We start from the raw sequence: 27,557 nt of genomic DNA, 5'->3' as shown, positions 1-27,557 counted from the left end.
TGTATCAAGCTTTAAAAAGGGGAAAAAAAAAAAAAAAAGCGAAGCATATTTTTTTCCCTGTTTTGTTGGAGGTTAATATTCAGTCAGCGATTGCTCAATGCATTACAAAAACAAGTATCGGGAAGCTAGGCAATGCACTACATAGAATCAAATAAAAAAATCCCAGGGAACAGAGGGAGAGAATTAACATACCTAAAGAGCTTTAGCCCTGTCTTTTGGTTTACCTCTCTCCCGCTTCCCGCTAGGGCCATAAGGCCTGGTTGCTGCCCGTGGGGGTGCCACAGTGTGGGACTAGTGGAGCTGAGCAGGGCTGAGGGGCAGCAAGGGCTGGCAGGCAGTTGTGCCTTCACCCTGCGTGTTCCCATATCCCACTGCAGGCCCATTGGCCAGCTGCTGGAAAGCACGGGGGTAGCTTTGGTGTGATTCTGTAGCCATTTCGGACCGGTTGGGTGCTGGCTCTGGGGTTGGGTTGGGTTTGGTTTTTAACAGCGATCTCCAAACAGATTATTTTCAATGAATGTGGCCTTTTTTTCTTACTCGGAGCATAAAAATGGCTCAGGGGCTCATATTCTTTCCTTGTCTCCCTTGCTGGCTCCTCCTCAAACAACAAAAGAAAGGCAGCTTTCTTTTTTAAGTTGGAGTTAGCAGCGATGACAGTTTTGGGATTTGGGAATTTTCCCAGTAAGGTGGGGTTTTTGGTGTTTGTTTGTTTTTTTTTCCTTGGGGGGGGGGGGGGGGGCGGATTTTGTGGAGAAGGGGGTCTTGGGGTCTGCGGTCTCACTGCACTGTTGTGAACTCTTAACACCTTAATTGAAGGGGTGGAGATGCTGAAGCACTAACAAAGACCTCCTTTATCCAAAATGTTAATCAATCATTGACGTTAAATAAGTGTGAACAAAACCAACTAAAAAAAAAAAAAAACGAAACAAGTTTTTGTCTAAGTCCCCCTCCCATTCAGTTGCTCGTCTTTGGTCAGGTTAATGTTGGGAATTCCTCTGGGGATGTATTTTGTGTGTACGTAGACGGACTTGGTTTTGGCAGCGTTTGGTAAAAGTTCTGTCGCTGACTTCCCAGGATACGTTTTTTTTTTTTTTTTCCCAGGGCAGATTGTTCAGTTCATAGACGCAATAAAGATGTTTTGAGAGAAACTGTGATCTGCTGCGGAGCGAGGGAAGTAGGGAGAATATGACAATACTGTTGCAACCATCTTCGTGTGGGGCAGGGGTGTGTGTAGAGGGGTTTTGTGGCTTTTATTTTATTTTATTTTTTTGTGTTTTCTGGGGAGGCGTCTTGCTTTCGGCTCTTGTGATCAGTTAATTTGTTTATCGGTCAACACAGTCTTCTAAGCTAGGCAAGACCTGAATTTCAATGTGGAAGAAAATAAATAGGTGTCTGTGCGTACAACCAGAAACTTTGTGGATGTCTTCTGTATATTATGGATACAAAGAGCACGAGCTCTTTCTTCCCCGTGCTTCCCTCGCTCTCTCCCTCCTTCCCCATCTTGCGTTTTCATCTTTGCAGTTTGTGCACTTGGATTGTTTTCAGTTAGGGTTAGGCCACAGCCAAAGAAACTGCATTTGTCACTGAACACCCAAATATAAGTAAGGCGACTATAAGCCACACGGCTAAAATCTTCATATGCAGCGGCTTTTGTGAACAGTTGATGTGTTCGAGGGGGATAAGAATGGACTAACCTTTGATCCGCATTTCCTGGCGATTCAAAGACTCGCTGCTCTGTAATATGTTGAATTTCCATTCCTATTTCTATAGGATTTTTTCTAGAGGTTTTTTTTTTTTTTTGCCTCTCGAGTTCCTGACACACCGTGTTGCCTTGCTAACTGTGCGTGCGTCTTAGGAGTTTTGTTGGTCTTTAAAAATTCAGTGGAAGAAAAGAAAAACAAAACCTGACCCCCTTATCTCAGGGAGCAATTGACACTCAAGTGAGTATCGAAACTAATTCACATCCTAAATGTCAGCTGTGTTACTTAGCAGGGTTTGATCTCTCCCACTTTCTAGAAGTTTACCAGCATTTCTTCAGAGCAAGGCAGGCAGCCTTCGTAAAATCCTACTATCTGGTTTGCACGGCCTTGGACTTCACAGAAATCTCCGTGCCTCAGTGAGGTCTGTGGTCTGTTTGCATAGATATCAAGTCCTTTAACCCAGCGAGATTTGCTGTAGGCTAGGATTTCCTGCTTACAAGCTCTGCTGGAGTCCCTCTGGTCTTCCTGCTGGCAAAACGAAGGTGTTAACTTGGGTTTTGAGAGCATTTTGTGAATGGAAGGAGATCTTACTGCTGATCTGTTGTCTGAGCACTGCTGTGCCTACCCCATGTGAAATGGCTTTCCCCATACCTTTACTCCTCTGTCGGGTTTTTATGTCCCTGCTTTAATTCTCTTGGGGCTGGATCTCAGCTGTGGTAGGGACTGTGCCTGTGATCAGGGCTTGCAGGTGATCTTGACAAACTTGGGCAAAAAAGCCATTCTGTAAGGAAATTTTGGAAGAGTTGCCTCTAAGACCGCGCCATCTTACACGCCCTGGTTAACTGTCACAACAGCAAAACAGAAGGTGATGTTTTACTGCCTGCTCAACCCCAATCTGCTGCTCCGATGTTGACTTCAAAATGAGCGTTGCTGGTGTTTTTGAAGAAACAGGGTTGCATCTGGTGGCTGTATCCTTAGCTGTGGGAGCTGCGATGCCCGCGAGCCTTTCTCTGATAGAGCTGGTTTTCGGGCGGTCCTCAGTGCGTCGTCCCCTCTTGGGCTCTGCAGCAGCCCTCCCTTTGTGCCGGTGCTGCTGCTCGAGCAGCTGTGTGCTGCAATGGATCAAGGGGCTGAGCTGGGTTATAAGTAGCCTGGCAAAAGAAAAGGTTATATTTAGCCTGGGTGGGTTTGCCAAACTCGTTCGCTGTTTGGCCACGCATGCGGTTGTACCGGCACATCAGACAGCGTGGTGCAGGGGTGGAAGTAAATATTGGTAGCAGCAGTCTCTTCAGCTGGCGTTGCTGCCAAGGGGAGTGCTCATCGAGCTGTACCTCTAAGAGTCTGCTAAACTTGCTAAATGTTTTTTACACCTATTTGTTACAGCTTCCCTTGCCTGAGAGCAGCTCCTTCGGTTTACCTTCTCCTTTTTGCCAACAGCGTTTCTCATCCCCGAACATGCGCGCGATGCACGAAAAGAGGAGCCCTCTTTAAGCAGCTTTATAGCGACTGCAAAAAGAGGAGCGTGCTTGTTGAGCTGTGGAAAAGTTTCTGCTTCTTCAGGACTGTCTGGTGATGCAGAACATGCAGTGTAAACTGATGGCAGAATATTTAGCATGGTTGCAATTAAGCAGTGAAACTCATGCTGTGAGAATCATCAGGAGCAAGGATTCAACAAGAGTTAAAAAGGATCAGATGTCTGCAGGGATATGAAGAATATCCAATTATCCTAATCAGCGATAGTAGAAATTTTGGAAGGAGTATTAAGCCCGAGGTCTAAACCTTGATTTTATTGTGCTCTAACAGATGTGCTTCTGTGTTTGGGAAGGAGAGGGAGGGCGTAGCTTGTTTTACCTGCGTCTTCTGCAAGGGTCTTGCATGAACTTGACTGGGACTGGAGTTTGAGATGTCCCCTTAAACTGCCCGGGCTTCTGCCTCGATCCTAGTGACCCGTCCTGAAATCCAGTCTGAGATCCTGAGCCGTGGCTGTGGTGCAAAGCGAACTGCTGCTGCCCGAGTCCATTTGTGGGTTTTGCTCCTGCTTCTGTGCGTTGTTACCTGCGCCTCGGTGGTTGGATCTCAGCGATTCGGTTTTGATCTACCTTGACAACACTCGCTGAATTTATTTTAAAGGCTGTTACGAAATTGCAGTTTACTCTATCTGCAGAATGAGCGTTATCTCTTTGGGGTGGCTGAACACGCTCCAAGATCCCCCTTTTTTCAGGGAGACTTAAAAGCAGAGACGAGCTTTTCCTTGTTTGCCCTCTGAGGAGGAGCTGGTGGAACGGGGAAGGGAGATGAAAAGTGGCACAGTACGGTGGGCTGTTTGTTTGTTTGCCTGTTTCTAAAGGCTTGGCAGAATCAATGAAATGCTTTTGAAGCAGGAGAATGGCAAGTATGCTTTACATGTGACATAATTTCTTCCAACAAAGCAGGGCTGAGAGGTGCCGGAGCGATGTCCTCTGAGAGTTCACTGAAATTGGGTGCTGTAGCCTTGAAAACAATGCTGATTTTAAGTGCTCCTCAGTGGTGCAATCTGTGGCAAAAAGAGCGCGTGACGTATGCAGTGGTTTAACCGCATCCAGGATCGGGGGAGAGCTCGCCTCTCTCGGTATTCAGGTCAGCGTGCTTGTGATTCGGGCACCGAGAGCACTTGAGCAGTTCCTCTGGGCTGGGCATCTCCGTGCGCACCTTCTGAGCGGAGGGGGAGTGTGGGAACCTGCTCAACCCAGGCAGCTGGAGCCCACGGGGTTTTCTCCAACCAGGTCAGTTGGATCTGGCGGCGAATTTGGGAAGAGAACCCGGGTCTACAAGCAGCAGGCCCTTTTCCAGCTCGCTCAGCTGGGCTCTGCGTGTTGCTAAACTGCCTTCCTCAGGTGCTGCGGTAGCGCTGCTCCTGCACCTATGAAATGGCAGTGCTTTATCTCCGCACCGATCTGCTGCGCTGTTTGAGGATTGATTAGAAGCGTATTTGCAGTGTAATATAAGCTGTGGCTGTCAAAGCGGAGCGGCCACAGCTTCTGCAACTGGAGCTGTTGCAGCAGGGAGTTGAGGCCATCGTAGGTGCGTGCAGAGGAGCTCTTCTCGCGCTGCTGGGATTGAATTTTTCTGCAGCGTTTTATGCGTATGGATGAGAAGGGAGCAAAGAACTTCAGGCCGAAACGGCTTGACAGCTTGTTAGTGAGGAAACACTCGCTGCTGTCTCAAAAAAAACACCCTTAACCTTCTTGTGGTTGGGGATGGCAAGTTGAAACTGTCAGGCAAATAGCCACCATCCAGAAGAAACGCTTCTGAATGTTCCCGCGAAAGGTAGCTTTGATTTGACAGTTACGAGGCTTTGAAAACAGCGCTCTGTTTATACAGCACGGTAAATAATCTGAGGTACTTTAGGCTTTGCTGTACATGCCCCGCTAACGAGAGAAGTATTAAACGTGTACGTCTTGTGTTGAGTGAGGGAGGATCCTGCAGCAGTTGGGATTGCAGGCGCCCAGTGCTTTTATGAGATCACGTCGAAGCGGCAGAGGAGATAATAGGCCTGATCATGGAATTGCTTAATTTTGTGTCAAAATAAGATTTTTCCATGCGGTGTTTTGAGATCTTTTAGGTGACCTCGCGTTAGTTATCAAATGTCAGTTTTTCATCCCAGCGGCTTTGATACGATCATGTAGCATCCTGGAGTGCCGTGTACGCGCAGTCTTTGCTTGCTAGAGGTCTTTGAAGTGATTTCCTCCTCAGAAGAGTCAGTGCTCTGCTGACGATCCGACGTTTAGCAGCTAGGAAACCAGCTCACAGACACACAGCGCCAGGTCACCAAAGGCTGTGCCACCTGTGAGGCGCCTATCGTGGGCACAGCGGCCCAGAAATGAGAGGCTGAGCGCAGCCAGCAGTAAGCTGCACGCGAGGGCTGGAGCATTTCTTCACTGCTGCCACAGGCACTCATGTTTTGCCTTGACGACCTCCCAGAGTAGAGAGCTTGGTGTCAGAGAGCTGCAGCAGGGAGCAGAGCAGGGGGCAGCTGGTGGCGACGGTCCTGGGTGAGAAGTGGCACTGGCAGGCAGTGCCACGGGGTGCTGACGCTTAGGGGAGCTGCAACAAGCTGCTCGTTTGCCTGAGCGAGAGGCTGGGTGCCTGTTCGGCGAGGGGTAGGTGGAGGAAGCTGTGGGGTTGCCCCCAGCAGTTTTGGACCTGGCATGTGGTGCCCCCTCACAGCGTGCTGTGGGGTTAGGGCTCGCCGTAGCACTGGGCTTTCCGTGGGTCTGTCCGGTGCGGTCCCGTCCTGGCCCTGTTGAGCTTATGAAATCTGACAAGATTGCAGCCTGGGGTGTTTTGCCTGAGGACTGTTTGATACCTTTCATTCTGGAAGCCTCGTGAGGGGATGCCGAAAGGAAAAGAGAAGAAAAAAGAGAAGAAAAAGAAGGAAAAGAGAAGAAAAGTGCTTCTTCTTTTTCTCAGTTTTCCTCATGCTGAACTTTCTCCCAAGTCTTCTACTTAAGCAACATGGCGTTACTATATATTGAAGAGCAAACTGGGGTCTCTTCAGCCCTGTCTTCCTATCCACTGCGTCCTGTTTGTTCCCCCCACTGCTTCCACAGATTAGTTTGTGAAGAACGAGCTCCTGACAAGCTTTATACGGGCTTCTTTTACCTGTGGTTGTTGTTCATGCTGATGTCACTATTGAAATTTTTGAAAAAGTAAACCCAGAGGAGCAAGAGAAAGGAGGTTGCCTCTGGCCCTGAACATGTTACCTGCTTCCCTAAAAAACAGAAGAAATTTTGACAGGAGGCAAAGCTATGAAGTGGGCTGGTCGGAAGCTCTAGAGTTATCCGCTGGACTCCTGCACGTAATGTTGACTGGTGCTGGGTCTGTTAACTGCTAACACGATGTAGAAAGCCGCAGAAGCCTGTCATATATTAGGGAAATAATGTTAAAACATTTCTTGAGAAATCCCTGATTGCTAAAGGCTTTTGATCTTTGCTGGCGCTCACAGTAGTGGGAACTCCAGAGCAGCCAGGCTGCTGCTAAGGTAAGTTACGCTCCACATAAAGTGCTAAAAGCCCTGGCCGTGAAGTACACCCGCTGCTCCTGGTGTCCCTAACGTAGGGGGAGCTGAGCTGGAAGACACTGAGGCCAAGCTGATGCTAGCGGGATGTCACGACACAACACGGCGACGTGACAGCAGCCTGGCCGACCTGCAGCTGCAAATACCCCTCGTGTTGGTGTAGCTGAATTGGTGTTAGCAGCAGCAGGAATCGGTCAGCCTCTACAGAAGCAGGTAGCTGTAGCTTAGGCTTCGATGCGTGCTTTTTTGGTTTGGTTTGTTCCCCCAAAAACTGGCTTCTGGAACTGTGTCAGAATATGCCAAGAGACTGTTCTGGTCCTATGCGTATCAAGTAGTTCAGTTTTATACATAGCAGAGGAGAAGTTGAAAGGGTCTCCAGGTGTCCGTGGACAACTTGAATCTGCTCACGAGTGTCCACAAGTGTCTGTCTCCTCTGCTAATTTGTGCAAGGAGTTGTGGAAAGAGTTGTATGAAACCAGTAACTGCCTAGGAAAGGCCATCATCCTCTTTGTACTAATGACACACTGAAGTACTGTTAGGGCACCAAAAATAAAGTTCAGTGGACTCACAGTAGTCTTCCAGACACAAAGTGTTTGCAGTGTTAAAACTTGTAAAATTATGGTTACAAGTGTAGTGGGCCACATGTCTGTTGCAACAGAGTATTTTAGAATGATATTGTAATACCCCATGAGTAACTACTTAAACAGCCTTTACATCCCTGCTGCTGTTGGTTATCCTTCTGCTTGTCAGACGGAGGAGGGAAGTGAACAGTCAGAGGAGATCACACTGTATGAGGGCACGGGGTGGTTGTGTTGGGAGTGTCATGAAACACTTGATTCTCTGAGCCTTTGTGTCTCTCATCCTTTGTCACTCATTGTTTTGACTGCACTTTTTTAAGAGTGGAGAAGGGAAGGTAGGACTTGCCCAGAGCAGCTGTGGATGCCCCATCCTTGGAGGTGCTCAAGCCCAGGCTGGATGGGGCTTTGGGCAGCCTGGGCTGGTGGGAGGTGTCCCTGCCCATGGCAGGGGGGTGGAACTGGGGGGGCTTTAAGGGCCCTTCCAACCCAAACTATCCTATGGTTCTGTGACTTTCTGTGGCTGTCCCTGTTCTGAGTGGAGTTCAGGAGAGTCTGGTTATTTGAAAAATGTTCATGAGTGTGGTGGTCAGAGTTAGGGGGGAAAGTGTGGGAGGAAGAGTGTGAGTGCTGTTTTACCCAAAGTATGCGGGCACAGACACAGGCCCAGAAGAGTTGGATTTGTGTGACCACAGACACCACGTTCACATGGAGGTGGTTAGGTGTGTTCTTGTAATTTCAGGGATGTTCATCCCATGGTCTTAAATTCTTACATTAATCTGAGCTACTCAAAGGAACCTCTTTTCCTTGTAATGGCATAGTCTCGTGCCTGCATTTTCCGTGTCAGTGCTGTAAATTTTCCATGTACATTAAGTGTGTTTATCTTTGCTCAGCCCCTTTCTGTGTGCATGGAGTGAGTTCTGGGCAATAACCTGCCTGTGTTTTAGCAGGTAGTGGAGTGGTGGACGCACACTATGTGTATGAGGAAAGATTTCATCAGGCACTTAGTTGCAATGAGCCTGGTGAAGATTGTTTGGGTCCCACATTCATGTAGTGAAATGAATTTAGGTGGCAAGTTTGGGATTCTTCTTTTGATTGAGAGTTGCTGCCAGCAGATTATCAGCAAAGCAGTAAGGCTAGGGAAACTTCTCTGACTTGTGCCTAAGGAGTTTCTTAAGGCTTTGGGAAGGCATGAGAACTTAGTGTATGGCATCTTTTTTATAGCCAGACATAAACACGGCAAAGTCTGTGCTGTTTCAGGGTAAGTGCTGGCCATCTAGAAACTGGTGGCTGGCTGTGTGTTGCTGTCCAGTCAGCCTTGTATTAGCAAGGTGGCTCAGTGATTCTGAACATCTTGAGTTGGAAGGGAGCCACAAGCACCATCGAGTCCAACTCCTGGCTCCACACAGAACCACCCCAAAATCAGACCCTATGTCTGAGAGCGTTGTCCAAACCCTTGTACTCCAGCAGGCTCAGTGCTGTGACCGCTGCCCTGGGGAGCCTGTCCCAGTGCCCAACCACACTCAGGGTGCAGAACCTTTCCCTAACCCCCAGCCTGACCCTCCCCTTTCCCAGCCCCATGCCATGCTGAGAAATTGATTTTTGCCTTTCTGGCAGGAGGAGCACATCAGCACGGCAGCTGGAAGGCTTTGGAGCGATGATGGTGTAGTTTGATTAGAGGAAGAGGCTTGCAAGCTCTGCTATTGAAAAAGCCAGGGCAGTAACTGGTCAGGCCAGCTGCTGATTGCTTGCTTGGGTGGGTGGTGTTATGCTGGGTCCACATGATGTGTATTGATCCCGTGTCTTCAGCCCCAGGGGTTCTTTAGGTATCCAGTGTGTTTTCTGCCTATGTTTAAGAAAAAGTGCAGAGGGAGCAGGCAGGGGAACAACAGCAGTGTATTTGAACAACCAGCTTGAGCCTGTCCACGCCTGTGCCACCAGTCACTGCTGCCTCCTTTATTGCAGCACCGGTGAGCGTGTGGCCACTGGGTGGCTGAAAAGTAATCCTCTCTTTTCCAGAGGCAGTTTTCAGCCTGGTCACAAGTGCTCATGGTGGCTGGAAGGGAAAGGCTTGGATGGCCTTAGGTTGGTGGCAGTTGGGTTCCTGGGTCCGGCACGCGCTGGGCCTGCGGAAGGTAAGGCAGCATTTTGACAAACCCCTCTGAATGCTGGTGGGTTCACCACGAGTTGTGTTACAGGCACGTGCTTTACACTTTCCTGGGAGAGGATGAGGAGAACAGCCTTTGCTAGGAGGTAGGGGGCAGATGTAAGGGTGTAGTTACAAGCCCTGCGTATGGGCCATAGCTGGAAACTGGGGCTGGTTCAAGGGAATGAAGATTGCCCCGTGTCCCCATCTCCCCCAGCGTCACGGGGAGATGTGCGTGGTGTCGGAATACTCATGTCAACGTACACAGTCGCTTACACACGATCTTAAAGGCCTCTGACTGCTCAATAAAAGCGTTGAATAACACTTCCCGCGTCCTCCTTGTTTCCTGGTTGCACTCTTATCGATGAGGTGTGTGACCAAGCACCTTGTTAAGCAGCCGCTTATTAAAAAGTAACGCGTGCTGCTCGGCTGCAGGTGTGCAGCAAGGCAAAACTGGTCCAAGCTGCACGGGGCGAGCCCCTGTGGTAGCTCTGCGGCTGTCCCGGCTGCAGCGGGGTCACCCCCTGCCAGTGCTGCTGTTCTCCCTCACAAGCGGTTGAAGGAGGGTCGGGGAGATGGGACAGGCCCTTCCCAGCACAGTTGTGCTGAGGGAGCGCGCTGGTTGATTCACCGCCTCAGCCCACAACCCACTCACACGGGGAGCCCGCTGCTCCTGTTTGTGCCCTGCTGCCGGCACCACCGCTCTCCGTCCCTCCTGCAGCCGCTGCTCAGGGTCTCACTCCACCTGCTCCCTCCTCTCCTCATCCTGCTGCTGCAGCGCCAATTCAGGGTGCTGGCTCTCCTCGCCTTCAGAGTCACCGCCTGCTGTCTGTAGCAGCACATCTCGAGGCTTTTTTCTTTCTCCCTGCTGATGTTGGGCTCTTGCCACCCTCGGTCCGGCACAGACCGACAGTCTTGGAAAGGCTGTGGGGGGAAAAAAGAAGAAGCGTGCTCTTGTACCCCAAGAAAGAGGTTTCTTGCCTTTAATGCTTTGTGTCGCAGTAAGGCCAGAAGTTGGATACTTTTATCTACTTGGTCTGCCTTCATTTCATCTCTCCACATTCTCCTCCTCAAAGAGGGAGAAAAAGACTGAAGCGAGTCAGTGCTAACTACGGCTGCTCCTGCTGAAGCAGCCCTAATGCTGTGCGCCTCCGTGTACCCGGCCACTTGTCACTGCCAAGCAGTGCGAGCGCCGCTTCTGTGGTGCAAGGGCATGGAGAGGGAATAAGCTAGTTTGGGTGGGCTTTTTTTATTTTTTTTGACTTGTTTGCATCACAGCAATAGGGTGGCTAGTTATAGGAGATGGCTCATGAGCAAGTTGCCAGTGGGTAAGCTCAGCTGAGCGTGTATCGGTATCTGCCTGTGTGCTGTGGGCCAAGACTGTGCGGGGGCAGCAAAGATGGAATAACATCGTGATAGCCGGGTCTGGGCCACCACAGCGGTGCCTTGTGTCTGGTTGTGTCCCTCCTGTGGTCCATGTTTTTTTTTTAAGGCCATCTTTCCCCAGTGCTTTGCCAACTGAACCTGACCATTCCCTCCGATGGGTTCTCCCCACCGCGCTGTGTGCTGGTGGTGGTGTTCGCCCTCCCAAGGGAGCAGGCGAGTCTGTCGCTGCCCGGCACAGGCACGCCAGTCTTGGCAGTGACATGGCACGGCCGGTGTCGTTTCGGTGGGTGGGGTGGGGGAAAGGGGAGAGGAGCTTGGCTGGGGAATCGGGCGCGGGGCTGATGGGGCCGCTGCCGGAGGTTGTGCCAGCTGAAGCAGCTTGTTGCGATGGGCGTTTGTTCCAGCAAGGGCTGCAGGTGTGACCTGGCTAGATAAGGACGGTCTATCACGATGAGTTCATTGTTTGATTTGGCTGGACTGGGTGGGGAACGGAGCTCCATTGTTTGGGCCTGGCTTTGTAGTTTGGTTTTGTTGAGGCGGATTACGCGGCGAGGTATTGCCCCACTGGTAAGGTGAAGCTGCAGGAGATAACAGTTGGAGAACGTCGGAGGGAAGAGAATACGCAGAGGGTTTCACAACGCGTAGCTAATTGAGCCTCCCAGCAGCTCCTGCCTCCCTGCTGGAGGGATCTGGTCAGCAGCAGGCACGGAGGCTGCACGGAAAGCCCCTGGCAGCGCTTGGGGAGCCATCCTCACAGTGTAAACAGCTGAGCGCTTGGGGACCGCGCTGGCCCCGACAGCCTGGATGCTGCCTGGGCTCTGGCTGCTCTCACAGCCTCACCAGTTTTCAGTGGATGAGGTAGAAGAAGCTGGCAGGTAGCTGCTCTTTCTTTCTCTCCTGACCTCAGATTTACCGCTGAGCCGTGCCTCAGTCTGCCTTTCCTGCTATTGCTAAGTTTTCAGGTGCTTGTGTCTTTCTTTTAAGATGTGACCGAAAGTTTTTGATGCAGGGCTGTCTCCAGTACTGAAAGAGTGGCTGATCCACTCATGGGCTACAAACTATTTTGGCCTTACAGGGAATAACTGTAGGATAAGGGGTCCTACTCACATCTGCAGCTCTCTCGTGAGCAAGCTCGCAGGCTGTCTCACTCAAGGTTTGCAGTTGGATTCCTTTCTCCCCGTAGCGTAGCACAGTGACGTGCAGTAGGGGCCGACAGAACAGCAAGGAGCCCGTCTTCCTTCCAAAAGCTGCCTGGTTTTCCCCTAGATGCCACTGAGCAATTGCCTGGCTTTACCTGACGCTTGATGTTTTTATTTATAGCTTGTCTGGCTGTGGAGGAGGTTGTGTGTGGAGCACAGGGGTTTGGCAGATGTTGCTGGGCTCACAGCGAGGGGAAGGCGAGCCTTTGAAGAGGCATGGGCGCAGGGAAGGGGAGGTTGCTCGGATGAGCTTCGTGCCAGCTTCTCAGAGCACAGATGAGCTCATGGGAATCCAGCAAGCTCAAATGTGGGAGTGCTAAAGCAGGTCTGAGCTACTTCCCCTCCGCACCTCCTCGCACTGCCGACATCTTCAGACTGTTCTGGCCTGATGCTGGTGTTTTTGCTGCTGATGAACCTGGCCAGCCTAGGCAGAGGCTCCCTCCTGCCAGTGCTTCAGAACGAATTTTGACTCCTCTGCTCGCTCCTGGGGCTAGGAAGGAGGGGCGGCAGCTGGCTGGGTTGTGGTTCCTGCTGCTGAAGCTCTGCCTCTCTCCTTTTTTTCAGGTGATCATTGCTTGTGAGAGGAGTGGTTCGCACCTCATGGCCTCCACAATGAGTACTGCTGTGTCGTGACGCCAGGGGTCTCGGTAAGCTACTTGACGGGAAGGGGAGGGCCGGTCATGTCTCCATGAATGTGGGTCCATCTCTCTTGTCTCTGAAACTGATGTTTAAAGCCATTCTGTGCCATCCAAACTGGGAGCAGCCACCGAGTTGGGTGAGGCTACTTTTCACCTGTTCTCACCTCCTCCTTTGAGCTTGCAGTGGCACTGATGTGGTTGCATCATCAACCAGATCAAGGGGACTGATCCAGCTGAACAGAGATTTCTCCTGTTTTCCTTGGGTTGGTTCCCGCTTGGATCTTCCCCTGATCTGGTCAGGAGAGGGATGGTGAGAATGAGCAGATTGCTGAACCACCCCTCTTTCTTTTCTCCTGTGTACCTTCAAGCAACCCTGCAAACACAGCCCCAGAGTCAGCTTGCCGAAATGCTTTGGGAAGTGGCTTGACCATTCATCGTCAACGAACCTTCCTCTAATTTCAACCCAATGATAAGGGCTTTGCTTTGGCAGGCAGGCTCCAGCTGCAAAAATACATTTCTCTGGAGATTTTCCATTATTGAACCCTAGATTTCCAGACAGACATACGTTAGAAGTGCATTTAGAAAAATCATGAGGCACCCCATTTCACATTATAAAAGACGGTGTGTTCCCAGTGTGCAGAAATGAGAAGCAGAGGAAGGTGAGTTGCTGTTCTTCCGATATATCCAATGAATATATTGATGTGTCCTTTATAGCTCTCTCTGTTAAGAAGAAATTTAAACTGAGATTGGAAAACAGAGTTCCCTTGCAGAACGTATCAATTCCAGCAGCTGGAAGATACGTGTATATATAGCATAAAATGCATGGCTAAAAAATGGGAGGTTTTTTAATTTGCTCTGTGAAGTACTTGGAAGTTTGGTGCTGTCGGAAGTCCCGTGCAGAGGGGGTGATCTCGGTTCTGTTCTTCATGTTTTCCCACGGCACTGTGCAGGACTGGGTGTCTGAGACAATTCTCATCTAGTAATTTGTGAAAGGTAGCATCATAAGGCATAAATAGCAAAAGTGGAAAAGCAGAGGAAGGAACAAGTAGAATACTGGAGTCCGTCACACAGGCGCCCACGCAGTGCTTTTAGCATTGAGCTCCACTCTTTAATGCTATTGTTCCTGTTCTCTGTTACCTGAAATTCACTCTGTTTTCAGTCACGCCTTCACCTGAAGTGAGGATTCTCTAGTCTCCCTGAGTTACACTGATTTTTACTGATGCCTGAGTGTATTTTGAAAAGTGTTGTAATTCAGTGCAGTCGATAATGTTACAGTTTTGTTGTCGAACAGACAGAGGAGTTGAATTTGCATGGAACGTTGGGACAATTTAGATGTTTAGGAAAATGTTCTTTTTTGTCCTCAATGTGTCTGTGCAGCACCAGCTCCAATTACAGCCTGATAGTGGTAACAATAGGAACCCAACATTGTTCTCGGAATCAATGGGATAACCAGCTCACAGCTCCAGCGAGATGTAGGGATCCTGTGGAGCGTGTGGCTGGGACTGGGGTTCACCTGATCGTGCCAAGTAAGAGGCAGGACAAATGAGGCTGTTACTGCAGAAACATTCCCCTCGTTAATGGGGTTGTGCAGCGCAGTGGAGGTGAGCATATGGAGCAGGATATTCCTCTGGCTTGCTGAGGAGGTACATGGTAGAGAAGAGGTGATGTTTGGGAGGTGATACGCTTCATAGAAGGGCTACAGAGGAAGGACTGTGGGGTGCTATCCTGTTAAAGTGCAGTGATACAAAGTCACTAAAATATGTAATGGCACCACAGCCTCACAATGAGATCCTTTTGGGGAACCAGAGAACCAGCTGCTCGATAATGCAGGTTACTGAGAACTCTCCTTGGCCAGAGGTGGTCATAAAGTACACGAGTTTCTTAGTCCTCCGGTGTCAACACATAAGCAAAGCGCTTTTTCCTTTTTACAAACAATCCAAACAGTTGTCTATCCATAATATTCAAGGCGCTCCCAGTCCGATGAGATTTATTTTGTTTCGTTTGATACAGACAGGAAGAAACTGCTTCTTCGGTGCTGAGGAGGAATACCAGGAATATTTACATTTGAATAATATTTAACTAGCATTGCTTAATACATTAACAATAAATCTTGGTTAGATTCTAAATTAAGTGGATTTGCATCTGAGTAGATGAGATGAGCAGAAGAGATTCTGTTGAAACATAAACAAGACAGAAATTTGTTCCAAAATAATTTAGCCCAAAGGACATAAACAGTAATGTTCAATAGTTTCTTCCCCCAGAAACACTTGTAAGTGTCGTGTTGCCTGCATCACGCATATTTGTTTATTAGCAAGAAGCTGAAAAAAATGCTTATTTTGTTGTGTGTGTTTTTTTATTATTTTTATTTTTTTTAAGGTCTTGATAGTTTGTACAGTGTTGCTGAGCAAATTTAGAGGGGCAGCTCTCTAGCGATCTCTTGGCCTTTCTAATAGAAATAATGACTGACTAACCTCTCTGGTATTTACAGAGTAATCACAGCATAGCTGGTTGCTTACAGGTGGTCAGGAAGGCATTTTATTTTATTTTCCTCCCTCTGTGCAACTCTTAGCACACATCAATGAACTTATGTCTGGTTATATTGGACCAAGGAGACAGAAAAGATTTGAGCAGAGTTTATGTTCTTAGGAAATATCAGATTATGGCCGTTCACGGGGGAATTCTGGATAGCTAAGTCATGTGGGGGATTTGTCATTTTGGCTTCCTGCTGACTTGCTGGGAGGTGTCTTCAAGCTGAGCACAGACACGGAATCAAAGCTTCCAGGTATGAGAAGCTTCCCCATGCGATTTAAGTGGCTGAAGGGAAGCTTGGCCTCGCCGCCTGTAAACCGAGCGGCCAGCCGGGGCTGCCTCTGCTTTGAAATACGCAGCTGTGCGGAGCCATCTGAGAGCTCTTCTCCTGCGTCTTCGCAGTGACGGGCAAGGACTGCCATGTGCTGCTTTGCAGACGCGTCTGCTCGCAGAGTTCCTCACCAGATTTCTCTTCTCTTCTTGTGGGCTGGTTTTAACAGTGTGCCCTGGAGATGCGAGACTTCCCCTGGGCAGCAGGAGGCACGCGTCTAGAGAATGCTGGAGCTGCAGGAGGGAAGCGCCCCGTGCAAAACCAGAGAGGAGCAAAGAGAAAAAAGGCAAGCAGACAGACAGCGCTGAGAGAAGCGGGTGGCAGGAACTGCTTCAGAGCTGCCTCTGGTGGCACAGTCCCCAGAGGAACTTGACGAGAGCCCATCTGCCTGCGTGTGAGACTGTGAGCTCAGGATTTCTGTCAATGCATTCCAGTAACCCCAAAGTGAGGAACTCCCCGTCAGGCAACACACAGAGGTAAGGAAAAGAGCCAGCAGCGCGTGGTGCTGCCCCTGCTCTGCTGCGGTGCGAGCCGAGGACAGGTGCATGCAACTTACCGAGCTTCCTCTGCGCTCCTGTCGGGTGTGCTGGGTACCTGGGCGCTGGCTGCACGGTGTGGATGAGCCCCCACGTTCGTTAGGTTCGGGGTGAGCTGAAAGAGCTCTTAACCTGTGGGGTTTGGCCTCTCCATTCCTCCTGCCCTCCTCCCTTCCACCAGGTGTCTAAGTAGGTTGGAGGAGAGCGAACGTGCCGTTTCTATCCGTTTGTGCTCTTCCCCTCAACCCCTTCTAATTATCTGTTTCCCCGAGGGGTAGTTGGGCAGCAGAAGGTCTCTGTCTGTACTTCCACACAAAATGCTTCCCTCCCGCTGTGTGCCGAAGCAGCCTGGAGAACTGATCAGCCGTGCCCCAAGATCCTCCGGATCGTTCACCTGCCAGTGCAGCGGGTCAGCATCTCTCCTCCACTAAGCTGGAAGGGGAAAAATCTGGAAGTGAAAAGCGTCCGGGGACTCGCAGTGGTCTGACCGACAGCATTCTCCAGTTCGATTATTTACTCCTAGAGGTCACCGGGAGCTGGGAGTGACTCAGAGGGAATGCCTCTGAGGCAGATGCCTGTCCAAAGGAGGAGCTGGCACGCGCCAGTCCCACAGCAAGGATGCTAGCGAGCACTGCCTGCTGGAAGCAGTGGTGATGGGAAAACAAAATGCAGGAGATCTGGTAGCAATGGAGTAACTGGATGCTGAGGAGGACAGGATGCCTGATGTGTGTGCAAAACCCAGGGGAGCGAAGTATTTTTAGGATGCAATCGGCTGAATGAAGGAGGGGAGGAAAGGATTTTGCATTTCCTTTGGCAAATGCAAGAAGCTTCATCTGCCCCATTTTGCAGGAGCGTGCAGGGAGATGGTATCCTTCCCTTTCCTTCTTCAGAGGCAGGTTGAAGCTGGTTTAATTGTTTTCACGGTCAGAGGTTTGTGTTTTCCTGGCAGCTCGCCCCAACGTATGATGAATGCCGCAGTAATGCTGGGTTTTCCTTGTGCTCCCTGTAGAACTGGATAGGGAGGAGCAGGGGGGGTCTGCTCAGATGGGAGCTGCGCTGTGTGATTTGGGTCCGGGAGAGTGGTGAGGTGAACTTTATTGTGCCGCCTCTGTTTACTCTGAGCTGCGCTTGGTGTGAGGCGCTTCTCTGTGCACATAGAAACCGTTGTCTTTATTGACAGAAGCCCCAGAGGTAGGTCCTCATGTGACAGCAGTTCCTGGGATCTGGCAGGTCCGCAGCCTGCCCTGGTGCCTTCTTGAGCAATGAGATCCCATCTTGGATAATAACCCTTTCAGGGCACGTTCAGAAAAGCACCTGGATGACTCCAAGCTTGCAGGCATTTCTTATTTGTCAGCAATTGTCTTCGCTTGCAGAGGTGGCACTGGTTGTTTCTGCTTTCTCTTCCCACAGGGTTGAATGAATCCATGGAATGATTTGTCACTTTCTTTTCTTTCCTTTTGTTTTTTTTCCTCCCTCTGTCCCCAGTAGCCCCAAATCAAAGCAGGAGGTGATGGTCCGTCCCCCTACAGTGATGTCCCCGTCTGGCAACCCCCAGCTGGATTCCAAATTTTCCAACCAGGGCAAACAAGGGGGCTCCACCAGCCAATCCCAGCCCTCTCCCTGTGACCCCAAAAGTGGAGGTCACCCCCCCAAAGTGCTCCCCGGCCCAGGTGGGAGCATGGGGCTAAAGAATGGGGCTGGAAATGGTGCCAAGGGGAAGGGGAAGAGAGAGAGAAGCATTTCGGCAGACTCCTTTGAACAGAGGGAAGCCGGGACTCCTAATGACGACCCTGAAATCAAAGGTACGTTTGCTAGGGTACGGGCACAAATGCAGGCAATTAGTAGGTGTCCTCTGTGGGATGGAGAAGTGCTAGGCAAGTGTTAGCAAAACGTTTCTTTGCCTCTGGTTCTCTAAGTTCCAGCCAGCGATGTCCAAGGGTCTTGAGGGCAAGCAAAGAGGGGAGGTTGTCGTAGCCAGCATCGGTAAACGCGTCTGTTCTCATCATGTTCAGTGGACGTGCAGGCCTGGCTCTGGTGGGAAAGTTCCTTTGTAACTCTGAAACTCCCCCGGAGGATTTGAAAGTACAAATGCAACCTGTTGGTTTCCTTCTGGCCTTTGGCCTTTCAGGAACTGCTCTGTTGTAACTGGGGTTTTGAACAATACGCAAGCCTGTTTTGTCAACACAGATACATAACCCGGAGCACCCTGGCTGGTAGCACAAGGCAGAGAGTTGGGATTTCTGGGTTCTGTTCCTGGCTCCAATATTGCCCTTGTGAGGCGGTGAGAAAACAGATGAGGTGGGCAGTCGTCCATCTCTCGTTTATTGCCCATTTGCGAGGTCTCCTGGCTAAGGTGGCTGAAGAGGAGGGGAAAAAAGCTGGGTTTGGCCCAGTGTGTTCTCCTTAGATGCAGACACTTGTATATTTGGACGTCTCCGTGTCTAGTTCTCCTGCTATTCTGTGTGACCGTTAGAGAATGCAACGGGATCGGCTCTGGGAGCTGCCCCTTGTCTCCAAATGGGACAGGCTGAGCTTTCTGCCAGCAGGGCCTGTAGCAGCATGGAGGCACTGGGGGGAGGGTGCGTGGCGTAACGGAAGAATCGCCTTTAGCAGTGCGTGAGGGGGAAGCGGAGGAAAATCTCTGTTTCCAGATATGAACCAGGAATGGTTCCCAAAGAGCTCCCAGGATAGTGATTCCCCTCTTTCCCTCTTTCGCCCTTCCAGACTGCAATTCTGCCGATCACGTGAAGTCCCAGGATTCTCAGCACACCCCACACTCCATGACTCCTTCAAATGCTTCAGCCCCGAGGTCTTCCACACCTTCCCATGGCCTGACTGCTACTTTGGAGCCAGCAAGTGGCCAGAAGACTCCATCCAAAGTGGTTTACGTCTTTTCTACTGAGATGGCCAACAAGTAGGTAGATGCTTGAATGCCTTCAGAAAGCAAGGCTTAGACCTGTGCTCCCTTCTTATGAAATTCTCGTGTGCCCTTCCTCCATCCGGTGTGTTTTTGTAGCAAAAAGGCATTTTTAATTGTTTTGGAGATGCCGAAAGGGCTGGAGTGGGGAACATCACTGCCTCTTGCCCTCCAAAAAGTGATTATTTAGTCCTCGGAGGTGCAGTTTTGGCAAATGCTGATAAGATACTCGTTTGCAGACAATGCAGCGAGTACAGCTGGGGTGACTTAAACCAAGACATGACCCCTAAATGGCGATGAGTTTGTAGATGTGAGCATTTTTCTCTTGCTACTCATCTGGAGTCAAAATATGTGTGGTTGAGTCTTTCTCCCTTCTGCCAGCTGAAGGATAGAAGGGAGGATGGTTAGGAAAGTTTGGTTCTTAGCTTCACCTGGATATGTGCGTCTGTCTGTCTGTCTTTGCAGGGCTGCAGAAGCCGTGCTGAAGGGACAGGTGGAAACCATCGTGTCCTTTCATATCCAGAACATCTCAAACAGCAAGGCGGAACGAAACACTGTACCCTTGGTAGGGAGTTACCTGCATGTGGGTGGGAAGGGAAATGGTAAATGTGCTTGTGCGTGTGTGATTCAGAGAGAGGGATGGTTGTTTATGCTCTGGGATAAATTGTAGGATGGAAAAGAGAGGGAGAGTTGGCCTAGCCTTCCTCAAATAAATGTCTTGGATTATCCAAAGAGGAGTTTGAGTCTCGCAGTATTTGGGTGGTGTATTTCCAACCCACTGCTCACGCAGAGCCTGCACAGAAGCAAGGGGTACCTGCTGTAATGCGTGTGCAAAATCTCTCTCGTATTGCCAAGATGCCGCTCCGTAAAGACTGCGTGGAAGCTACCCTTCCTTGCGGAGCGTGGGCTGGGGGGGTTGGGACAGGGCATTTCATTGGCACCTCTGCTTGTGTGGCACAGCCGTGAGAAGAGGAGTGATGGCGTGTGCCTTTCTCTTTCAGAACCCCCAGATCTCTGCACTTCGGACTGAACCCAAGCCCCTGCCGCAGCCGCAGCCCCCCGCCGCCCAGGACCAGAACCCTCCCCAGAACGCCAAAATGCAGCCGACTCCACCCGTGTCAGCACCGGTGTCCAAACCCACTGGTCCCCCGTGTCCCATAGATCAGGACAGCCCCAGCGTGGAAAGCAAAGTGATGTCGGTGGGCAGCCCGGCCAACTCCACCCCGTTGCAGACGGAAGGATTCGGGCAGAGTTCGACCCCCAACAACCGCGCAGTGAGCCCGGTGTCCCAAGGTAGCAATAGCTCCGCTGCAGACCCCAAAGGTCCTCCCCAGCCGGTGTCCGGTGGGGACCCGTCCAGTCTGGGCGAGAATCCGGACGGGCTGTCGCAGGAGCAGCTGGAGCACCGGGAGCGCTCCTTGCAGACCCTGAGAGACATTCAGCGCATGCTCTTCCCCGACGAGAAGGAGTTTGCGGGAGGGCAGAGCGGGGGGCCGCCCCCCAACTCTGGGGTGCTGGATGGTCCCCAAAAGAAACCCGAAGGGCCGATACAGGCCATGATGGCTCAATCCCAAAGTTTAGGCAAAGGGTCAGGGTCTCGGACAGATGGAGGGGCTCCGTTTGGCCCTCAAGGACACAGGGACATGCCCTTTTCCCCGGACGAAATGGGGCCGCCACCAATGAACTCCCAGTCGGGACCCATCGGCCCCGACCACCTGGACCACATGACTCCCGAGCAGGTGGCCTGGCTCAAGCTGCAGCAGGAGTTCTACGAGGAGAAGAGAAGGAAGCAAGAGCAGGTGGTCGTGCAGCAGTGTTCCCTGCAGGACATGATGGTCCACCAGCACGGGCCTCGCGGCGTCGTGCGAGGCCCTCCCCCCCCCTACCAGATGACCCCAGGGGAAGGCTGGGGGCCCGGGGGTCCCGAGCCCTTCCCCGAGGGCATGAACATGTCCCACTCGCTGCCCCCCAGGGGCATGGCCCCTCATCCCAACATGCCTGGGAGCCAGATGCGCCTGCCCGGTTTCGCGGGAATGATGAACCCTGACATGGAGGGCCCCAACGTCCCAAATCCCACCTCCCGGCCGGGGCTTTCAGGGGTCAGTTGGCCAGACGACGTGCCAAAAATCCCAGACGGCCGCAACTTCCCTCCCAGCCAGGGCGTCTTCAGCGGCCCCGGCCGAGGGGAGCGGTTCCCCAACCCACAGGGCCTGCCCGAAGAGATCTATCAGCAGCAGCTGGCCGAGAAGCAGATGGGCCTCCCCCCGGGCCTCAACATGGAGGGCATCCGGCCCGGCATGGAGATCAACAGGATGATTCCCTCCCAGAGACACATGGAGCCCGGGAATAACCCCATCTTCCCGCGCATGCCGGTGGAAGGGCCGATGAGCCCCTCCCGGGGGGACTTCCCCAAAGGAATCCCCCCCCAGATGGGCTCCAGCAGGGAGCTGGAGTTCGGGATGGGCCCCGGCGGCATGAAGGGGGACATGGGCATGAACGTCAGCATGGGCTCCAACCCACCCCTGGTACCTCAGAAGCTGAGGGAGGCGGGAGTCGGGCCGGAAGAGATGATGAAGCTGCGGCCCGGCGTCTCGGAGATGCTCTCCTCCCAGCAGAAGATGGTGCCGTTGCCGTTCGGGGAGCACCCGCAGCAGGAGTATGGCATGGGTCCCAGGCCTTTCCTTCCCATGTCTCAGGGCCCAGGAGTTGGCCTCCGAAATCTCAGAGAACAGATGGGGCCTGACCAAAGGACTAACAACCGGCTCAGCCACATGCCGCCACTACCTCTCAACCCCACCAGTAACCCCAACAGCCTCAACACTGCTCCCCCCGCACAGCGCAGCCTGGGCCGCAAGCCCCTGGATATCTCCGCAGCCGGTCAGGTGCATTCTCCGGGGATCAACCCCCTGAAGTCTCCCACCATGCGCCAGGTGCAGTCTCCCATGATGGGGTCTCCCTCGGGGAACCTCAAGTCCCCCCAGACGCCCTCCCAGCTGGCAGGAATGCTCGCGGGCCCCACTGCCGCAGCTGCCGCTGCCTCCATTAAGTCCCCCCCGGTCTTGGGGTCTGCTGCTGCTTCTCCTGTCCACCTCAAGTCTCCGTCTCTCCCCGCACCTTCTCCGGGATGGACTTCGTCTCCAAAGCCTCCTTTGCAGAGCCCCGGGATTCCCCCGAACCACAAGGCGTCTCTCACCATGTCGTCTCCGGCCATGCTGGGGAACGTGGAGTCGGGTGAGTGCCCCCTCCTCGTCCCAACTCCGTCTTGTGCCCTAGCTGCTGGGGGTGAGGGCTGGTGGCTGGGAGGACAGCGAAGTAATGGGTTGGGTGTAGAGGTACGAAATGCTTCGGAATAAAAAGTTCCGACAAAGACATGCAGAGCGTAGGGGCCAGTCGTGTGTCCAGGTGTGGTTACAGCTTTCCAGGTGTCCCAGCCCAGATGAGGAGATGTGCTAACGTTTGTTTGGGCTTTGAGCGCTTTGGAGAGAGCTGAGCAGCCAGCGGGCGCTGTATGATCCCCCTTTGCTAGCAAACCGGAGCCCTGCTGTGACCTGGGACCTTGGCACGGAGGTCTGAGAGCCCAGCCTGCTCCTGAACAGCTTGGGGCTGTTCACCGTGGGTCTCTCCCCACAGCCAGGCTCCAAGCTCCGGAGCTTTCCGGCCTGGGGAAACCTCTGAGCTGGGAGAGGTTTGCCCACGTTGCCCTCTAGTGCTGCTGCGGGTAACAGGCAGCGCTGGGGGGACGGCGCCTGCCTGCTGAGAGCAGGGGAATCCCAGCAGTGGTGCCGCAGGGAGGCTGACCCCTTGCAGTGCTGAGCAGGGTTGCTGGCCGGGCTGTGCCAGCACTTCAGCATTTTTTCTTCAAATGTGACGTGGAGATCGTGGCTGAAGGACAAAGGAGGCTGGAGGTGCAGTTACCTCTAGTTTGGGGAGAGAAGGATTATGGTAAGCTAGTAAGGGCAGAGAATTCTTCTTTAACTGGATGAAGCAGTAAATACATATATGTAAAAGCAGAAATGAAATTAAAACAAGGAGTTTTGCTTGTAGCTGCTCTGATACAGCTTGTCAGAAATCTGCCCACATGTCTCAGTGTAATATCTGCTCCAGCTTTTCATCGCACCGCACGCATCTTTTGTGTTCGCTTGGTGCTGCTTCAAGAAAAAGGGAAGGGAGTTGCAGTTGACATCTGGTGGGCGCAGGATCAGTTAACTGACTGTGTATTTATTTGGATTTTTATGGCTAGACGTAGCACGTATGTGTGTCTTCAGTGCGTGGAAAGTGAACTGTAGGGTTTTCAGACATACCTGGTGGTGTTTTCTGTAGATTTGTACAGGCTCCTGAGAGTTCCAGGAGAAGTGCAGAATCCAGGATAACAAATGTTTACCAAATCTTGACCAACAGGCTTATTTTTCTGGTTACTCTTCACAGGCGTTGGCTGTATGAGTCAGATGGTCCCTTGTAATAAAAGGGTTTTAAAGTTTTTGAGATCTCCTAGGAGAAGAGGGTGTGATTTAAGGAAAAAAACGGTGAAAAAAATAAATAATTTCTCCTTCTTTTTCCCCCTCCAAGGTGGTCCACCTCCTTCCACAGTCAGCCAGTCTGCTCCTGCGACTCTCCCTGGAAATCTTCCCTCTAGCAGCCCTTACACAATGCCTCCGGAGCCAACCCTCTCCCAGAACCCTCTGTCCATCATGATGTCCAGGATGTCCAAATTTGCCATGCCCAGCTCAACACCGCTCTATCATGATGCCATCAAAACCGTGGCCAGCTCAGATGATGACTCCCCTCCGGCACGCTCCCCAAATTTGCCACCTATGAACAGTGTACCAGGTAAGAAACTCAAGGCAATGTAAGCCCAAGCTTTCCGGCAGTACAGTGAGAGTGATTGGTGTGGAAGCTTCATCAGATGAAGGTGGTGAGAGGGGAAACATTAAAGGATATATAGTCATGGGGTGTTCTATGTATGGGAGAGATTCCCACTCTTATTCCACAAGCGGGATAACTGGTGTGAGTGAAGGCTGTTCATGGGGATAATCATCAGACCTACAATGTGTTACCTAGAAGAAACCATTCTTCCCTTGTTTTCAGACAGTGTCATAGAAGCACCACGAGGTTTCTTTTTTTTGTTGACACTGAATCATCTGGTCTTTTCTTCTCCACTATTTTTGTGTGTTGCCTTTCTTACAGAAGAATGTTAGCAGACTTTCTCAAAATGTACATTTTCTGGTAAAGGGAGTAGTGTGTAAAGGCAGGTGACCTCAACAGGGATTGAGGCAAACTGTCGTGGTCTCTACCTCAGAAAGTGGGAGGAAAGGCAAAATAAAATGCTGTTCTTTAGGGCTCTGTCACAGAAAAGCGTGCTCATAGGATAAATCCAGTTTCTGCTGACAGTTTAACGTTGATGGGTAGACTTGTATTTAATATAAAAGTAGGCTGTAGGCCCTCCGCCCGGTTGAATTAATAGTGGCAAGAGGGGATGACTGGATGTTTGAAGAGAGCAGCAACTGGTAATGAATTCTTGATGAGTTTACCTGTAGCTTCGCTATCTGTTTCACACACTAATGATAAGAGTTGCTGAATATACCTGGGAAAGCTGACTAATTGAGTAAGTTGGATGCTAGCTCGTTAACCTCGCCAATCGCCACCGCCTAGGCTTATCAGCGTTACCTGATTCATCGCTTCTTAGGTTTTGAAAGGAGATTCAGTCACCTCCCGGTGGACAAGTGTCCATGTGCTGATAATCTGCCACAGACTTGTTTGTCACTGACTGCCACGTCTAGACTGCCAGGAAAGTAGCAAAGGTATGAGCTGGGCTGAGATCCTACTTACAGAGCAGGCTTTAGGCCCTTTTTGCTAGAGCAGTGACGAGCTTAGGGAGGCTGCTGTGCAGGTGGCATCAGTTTTCTGGTTCAAATGGCGCTCTCCAGAGCCACTACTGTTGCTGTCTTTTACTAGCAGTAATTGAATTAATTTTTTTGGTGGATGTGGTAACCTTGCAGAAAGCTCTCTGCTGTTTTCCTTGTTTGCTTATGCTTGGCCGTTACCTAAATCCGATTCCTTGTCTCTTCCCTAGGAATGGGCATTAATTCTCAGAATCCTCGAATTTCAGGTCCAAACCCAGTGGGTCCAATGCCAACCCTTAGCCCAATGGGAATGACCCAGCCTCTTTCCCACAACAACCAGATGCCCTCTCCAAATGCTATGGGACCCAATATACCTCCTCACGGGGTCCCCGTGGGACCCGGCCTGATGTCACACAACCCGATGATGGGGCACGGTTCCCAAGAGTCTCCAATGGTACCTCAAGGACGCCTGGGCTTCCCGCAGGGGTTCCCTCCCGTACAGTCCCCTCCACAGCAGGTGCCATTTCCCCACAACGGGCCGAGCGGCGGGCAAGGCAACTTCCCGGCGGGAATGGGCTTCCACGGAGAAGGACCTCTGGGGCGTCCTACCAACCTGCCCCAAAGCTCGACAGATCCAGCACTTTGCAAGACTGGAGGCCCTGGCGGTCCGGACTCCTTCACTGTTCTTGGAAACAACATGCCTTCGGTTTTCACCGATCCGGAGCTGCAGGAGGTGATCCGTCCCGGAGCCACGGGAATACCCGAGTTCGACCTCTCCCGGATTATCCCGTCGGAGAAGCCGAGCCAGACACTACAGTATTTCCCTCGCGGGGAGGTGCCGGGCCGCAAGCAACCGCAGGGGCCCGGGCCCGGCTTCTCCCACATGCAGGGGATGATCGGAGAGCAGACCCCGCGGATGGGACTAACGTTGCCTGGCATGGGGGGCCCCGGGCCGGTGGGGACTCCGGATATCCCTCTCGGGACGGCCCCGTCCATGCCGGGCCACAACCCGATGAGACCGCCGGCCTTCCTGCAGCAGGGCATGATGGGGCCGCACCACCGCATGATGGCACCAGCACAGACGGCGATGCCCGGGCAGCCCGCGCTCATGAGCAACCCCGTGGCCGCCGTGGGCATGATCCCGGGCAAGGACCGAGCCCCCGCGGGGCTGTACAGCCACCCGGGCCCCGTCGGGTCGCCCGGCATGATGATGTCAATGCAGGGCATGATGGGACCCCAACAGAACATCATGATTCCCCCCCAGATGAGGCCCCGAGGCATGGCTGCTGACGTGGGCATGGGAGGATTTAGCCAAGGCCCTGGGAACCCAGGGAACATGATGTTTTAAGCTGCTACCGTAAGACTGGATGTTCTGATCCTTGTGAAGATGAGATTCCGAGTCCTGAGGGCTTTTTTGGGAGCTTCAGGAGTACAGTTTGGCCATGCAATAGGTGAAAAGAGACCAGAGGACGCTTTGGGAAATCTCGAATGTATGGAATTACCTGAAAAAAAAAATTATTCATTTTAACAGGTTGTTTTTTTTTAAGATTTATTTTTTAAAAATTATTTTTGTGGACTTGGGTATCCCGTGATGGCACCTGCTTTGAGAATCTGTAGCTGTATTTTGAGAATTGCCATTTGTCACAAGTTGCACCATTCTCTGTATGTTTACGTCCTTCGGACTGGCTTCTCCCAGGACTCTCGGTTATTTTTGGGGTTTTTTGTGTACTGTACTATATTGTAAAAGGGATTTTAGCAGAGACTTTAGTCTTTGGGGTGAGAGGAGAATGGGATTCTAGGCTGTTTACTTTAGGTGGAGAATCCATCTTCAGAACTTCGGACTATTTTCCTTCAACTCCAATGTATAGAAAAACCAAACTACGACCTCAGAGCAGAGTATTAATGAAAAGCACAAAAAGGAACTTAAGTTCAGTGAGGGGAATCTTTTAAAAGAAATAAATAATAAGTTAAGGACATATTTTTCAAATTATGGCGTGCTGTCCAGCACCTTCTGTCTCTCCCTCCCACTCTTTATTAAATAGGCTTCTCTCTCTCTCCGTCCCCCTTCTGTCTCCTCCTATGGCAGCTGCAATACATTGTGTTATTTTGGGGGGTAAACCTAGGAGCGCCTCTCCTCCTGTGGGGACTCTTCCCACTTTTAGGAAGGGGCTGGACTTGGACACTGTTACATTCTACAGTAGTCTCTCTCACTGTTTCCTATTCTCCTTTTCTTAGAAACCCCAAGTGATTTTATTAATGTGGGAGTGGAACAGACACTAAAAGTTATCCAGGATTTTTTTTGTGGTTATTTTTTTTTTCCTCCCCAGCGTAAAACGTTCTGTGTAACCTCCATTAAATTTGGTACAAAACCACTCGCCAGGGCTGTGGTGTCAGAAAAATAAAATATATTGTTTCTTACAAAGATGAACTGTCTTCTTTATCCAATGCAGCTGTTTCCTAAGTGCATCGGATGGCTGGCCAGATGACTCTTTGCTCCCAGAGATGATCACAGGCAGTCTAGAGGCCAGGTGGGGCAAGCTCCAGCAGCTCATAAAAATTGGCTCTGGAGGCAACCTTGCGAGGCGCTTCTCTTTGCTTACTGCTGGACAGAGCTTGGTTTTCCTCGGAGTGAGGTCTTGCTTCTGAACACCCCCGGGGATGGTGGTTATGATCTTTCTTCCTCAGTTTATCGAGGGTCAAGGAA

General features: G+C 51.3%; 1 protein-coding gene across 7 annotated transcripts in view; it reads left to right on the top strand.

Annotated features, from left to right (window-relative positions):
* BCL9 (BCL9 transcription coactivator) overlaps positions 1–27,277 on the top strand; it is an 82,015-nt gene extending 54,738 nt beyond the window's left edge. For 5 of the 7 annotated variants that reach the window (XM_084518076.1, XM_084518077.1, XM_084518079.1 and 2 more), the window contains 8 exons: positions 12,627–12,709; positions 15,730–16,036; positions 17,582–17,898; positions 18,821–19,010; positions 19,479–19,578; positions 20,015–22,244; positions 23,580–23,840; positions 25,084–27,277. In XM_084518076.1, the coding sequence (XP_084374202.1) occupies positions 15,984–16,036; positions 17,582–17,898; positions 18,821–19,010; positions 19,479–19,578; positions 20,015–22,244; positions 23,580–23,840; positions 25,084–26,201 (4,269 nt within the window). In that variant the 5' untranslated portion in view covers positions 12,627–12,709; positions 15,730–15,983 and the 3' untranslated portion in view covers positions 26,202–27,277. Of the gene's footprint in view, positions 1–12,626; positions 12,710–15,729; positions 16,037–17,581; positions 17,899–18,820; positions 19,011–19,478; positions 19,579–20,014; positions 22,245–23,579; positions 23,841–25,083 lie in introns of those variants that run through there. The other 2 variants (XM_084518081.1, XM_084518082.1) reach the window with 2 other exon arrangements.
* The last annotated feature ends 280 nt before the right edge of the window (positions 27,278–27,557 follow it).

Source organism: Aythya ferina (genome assembly GCF_964211825.1).
Source record: "Aythya ferina genome assembly, chromosome: 1".
NCBI lineage: Eukaryota > Metazoa > Chordata > Aves > Anseriformes > Anatidae > Aythya > Aythya ferina.
The sequence above is the reverse complement of the archived record's forward strand: the minus strand, read 5'-3'. Positions and strand labels throughout refer to the sequence as shown.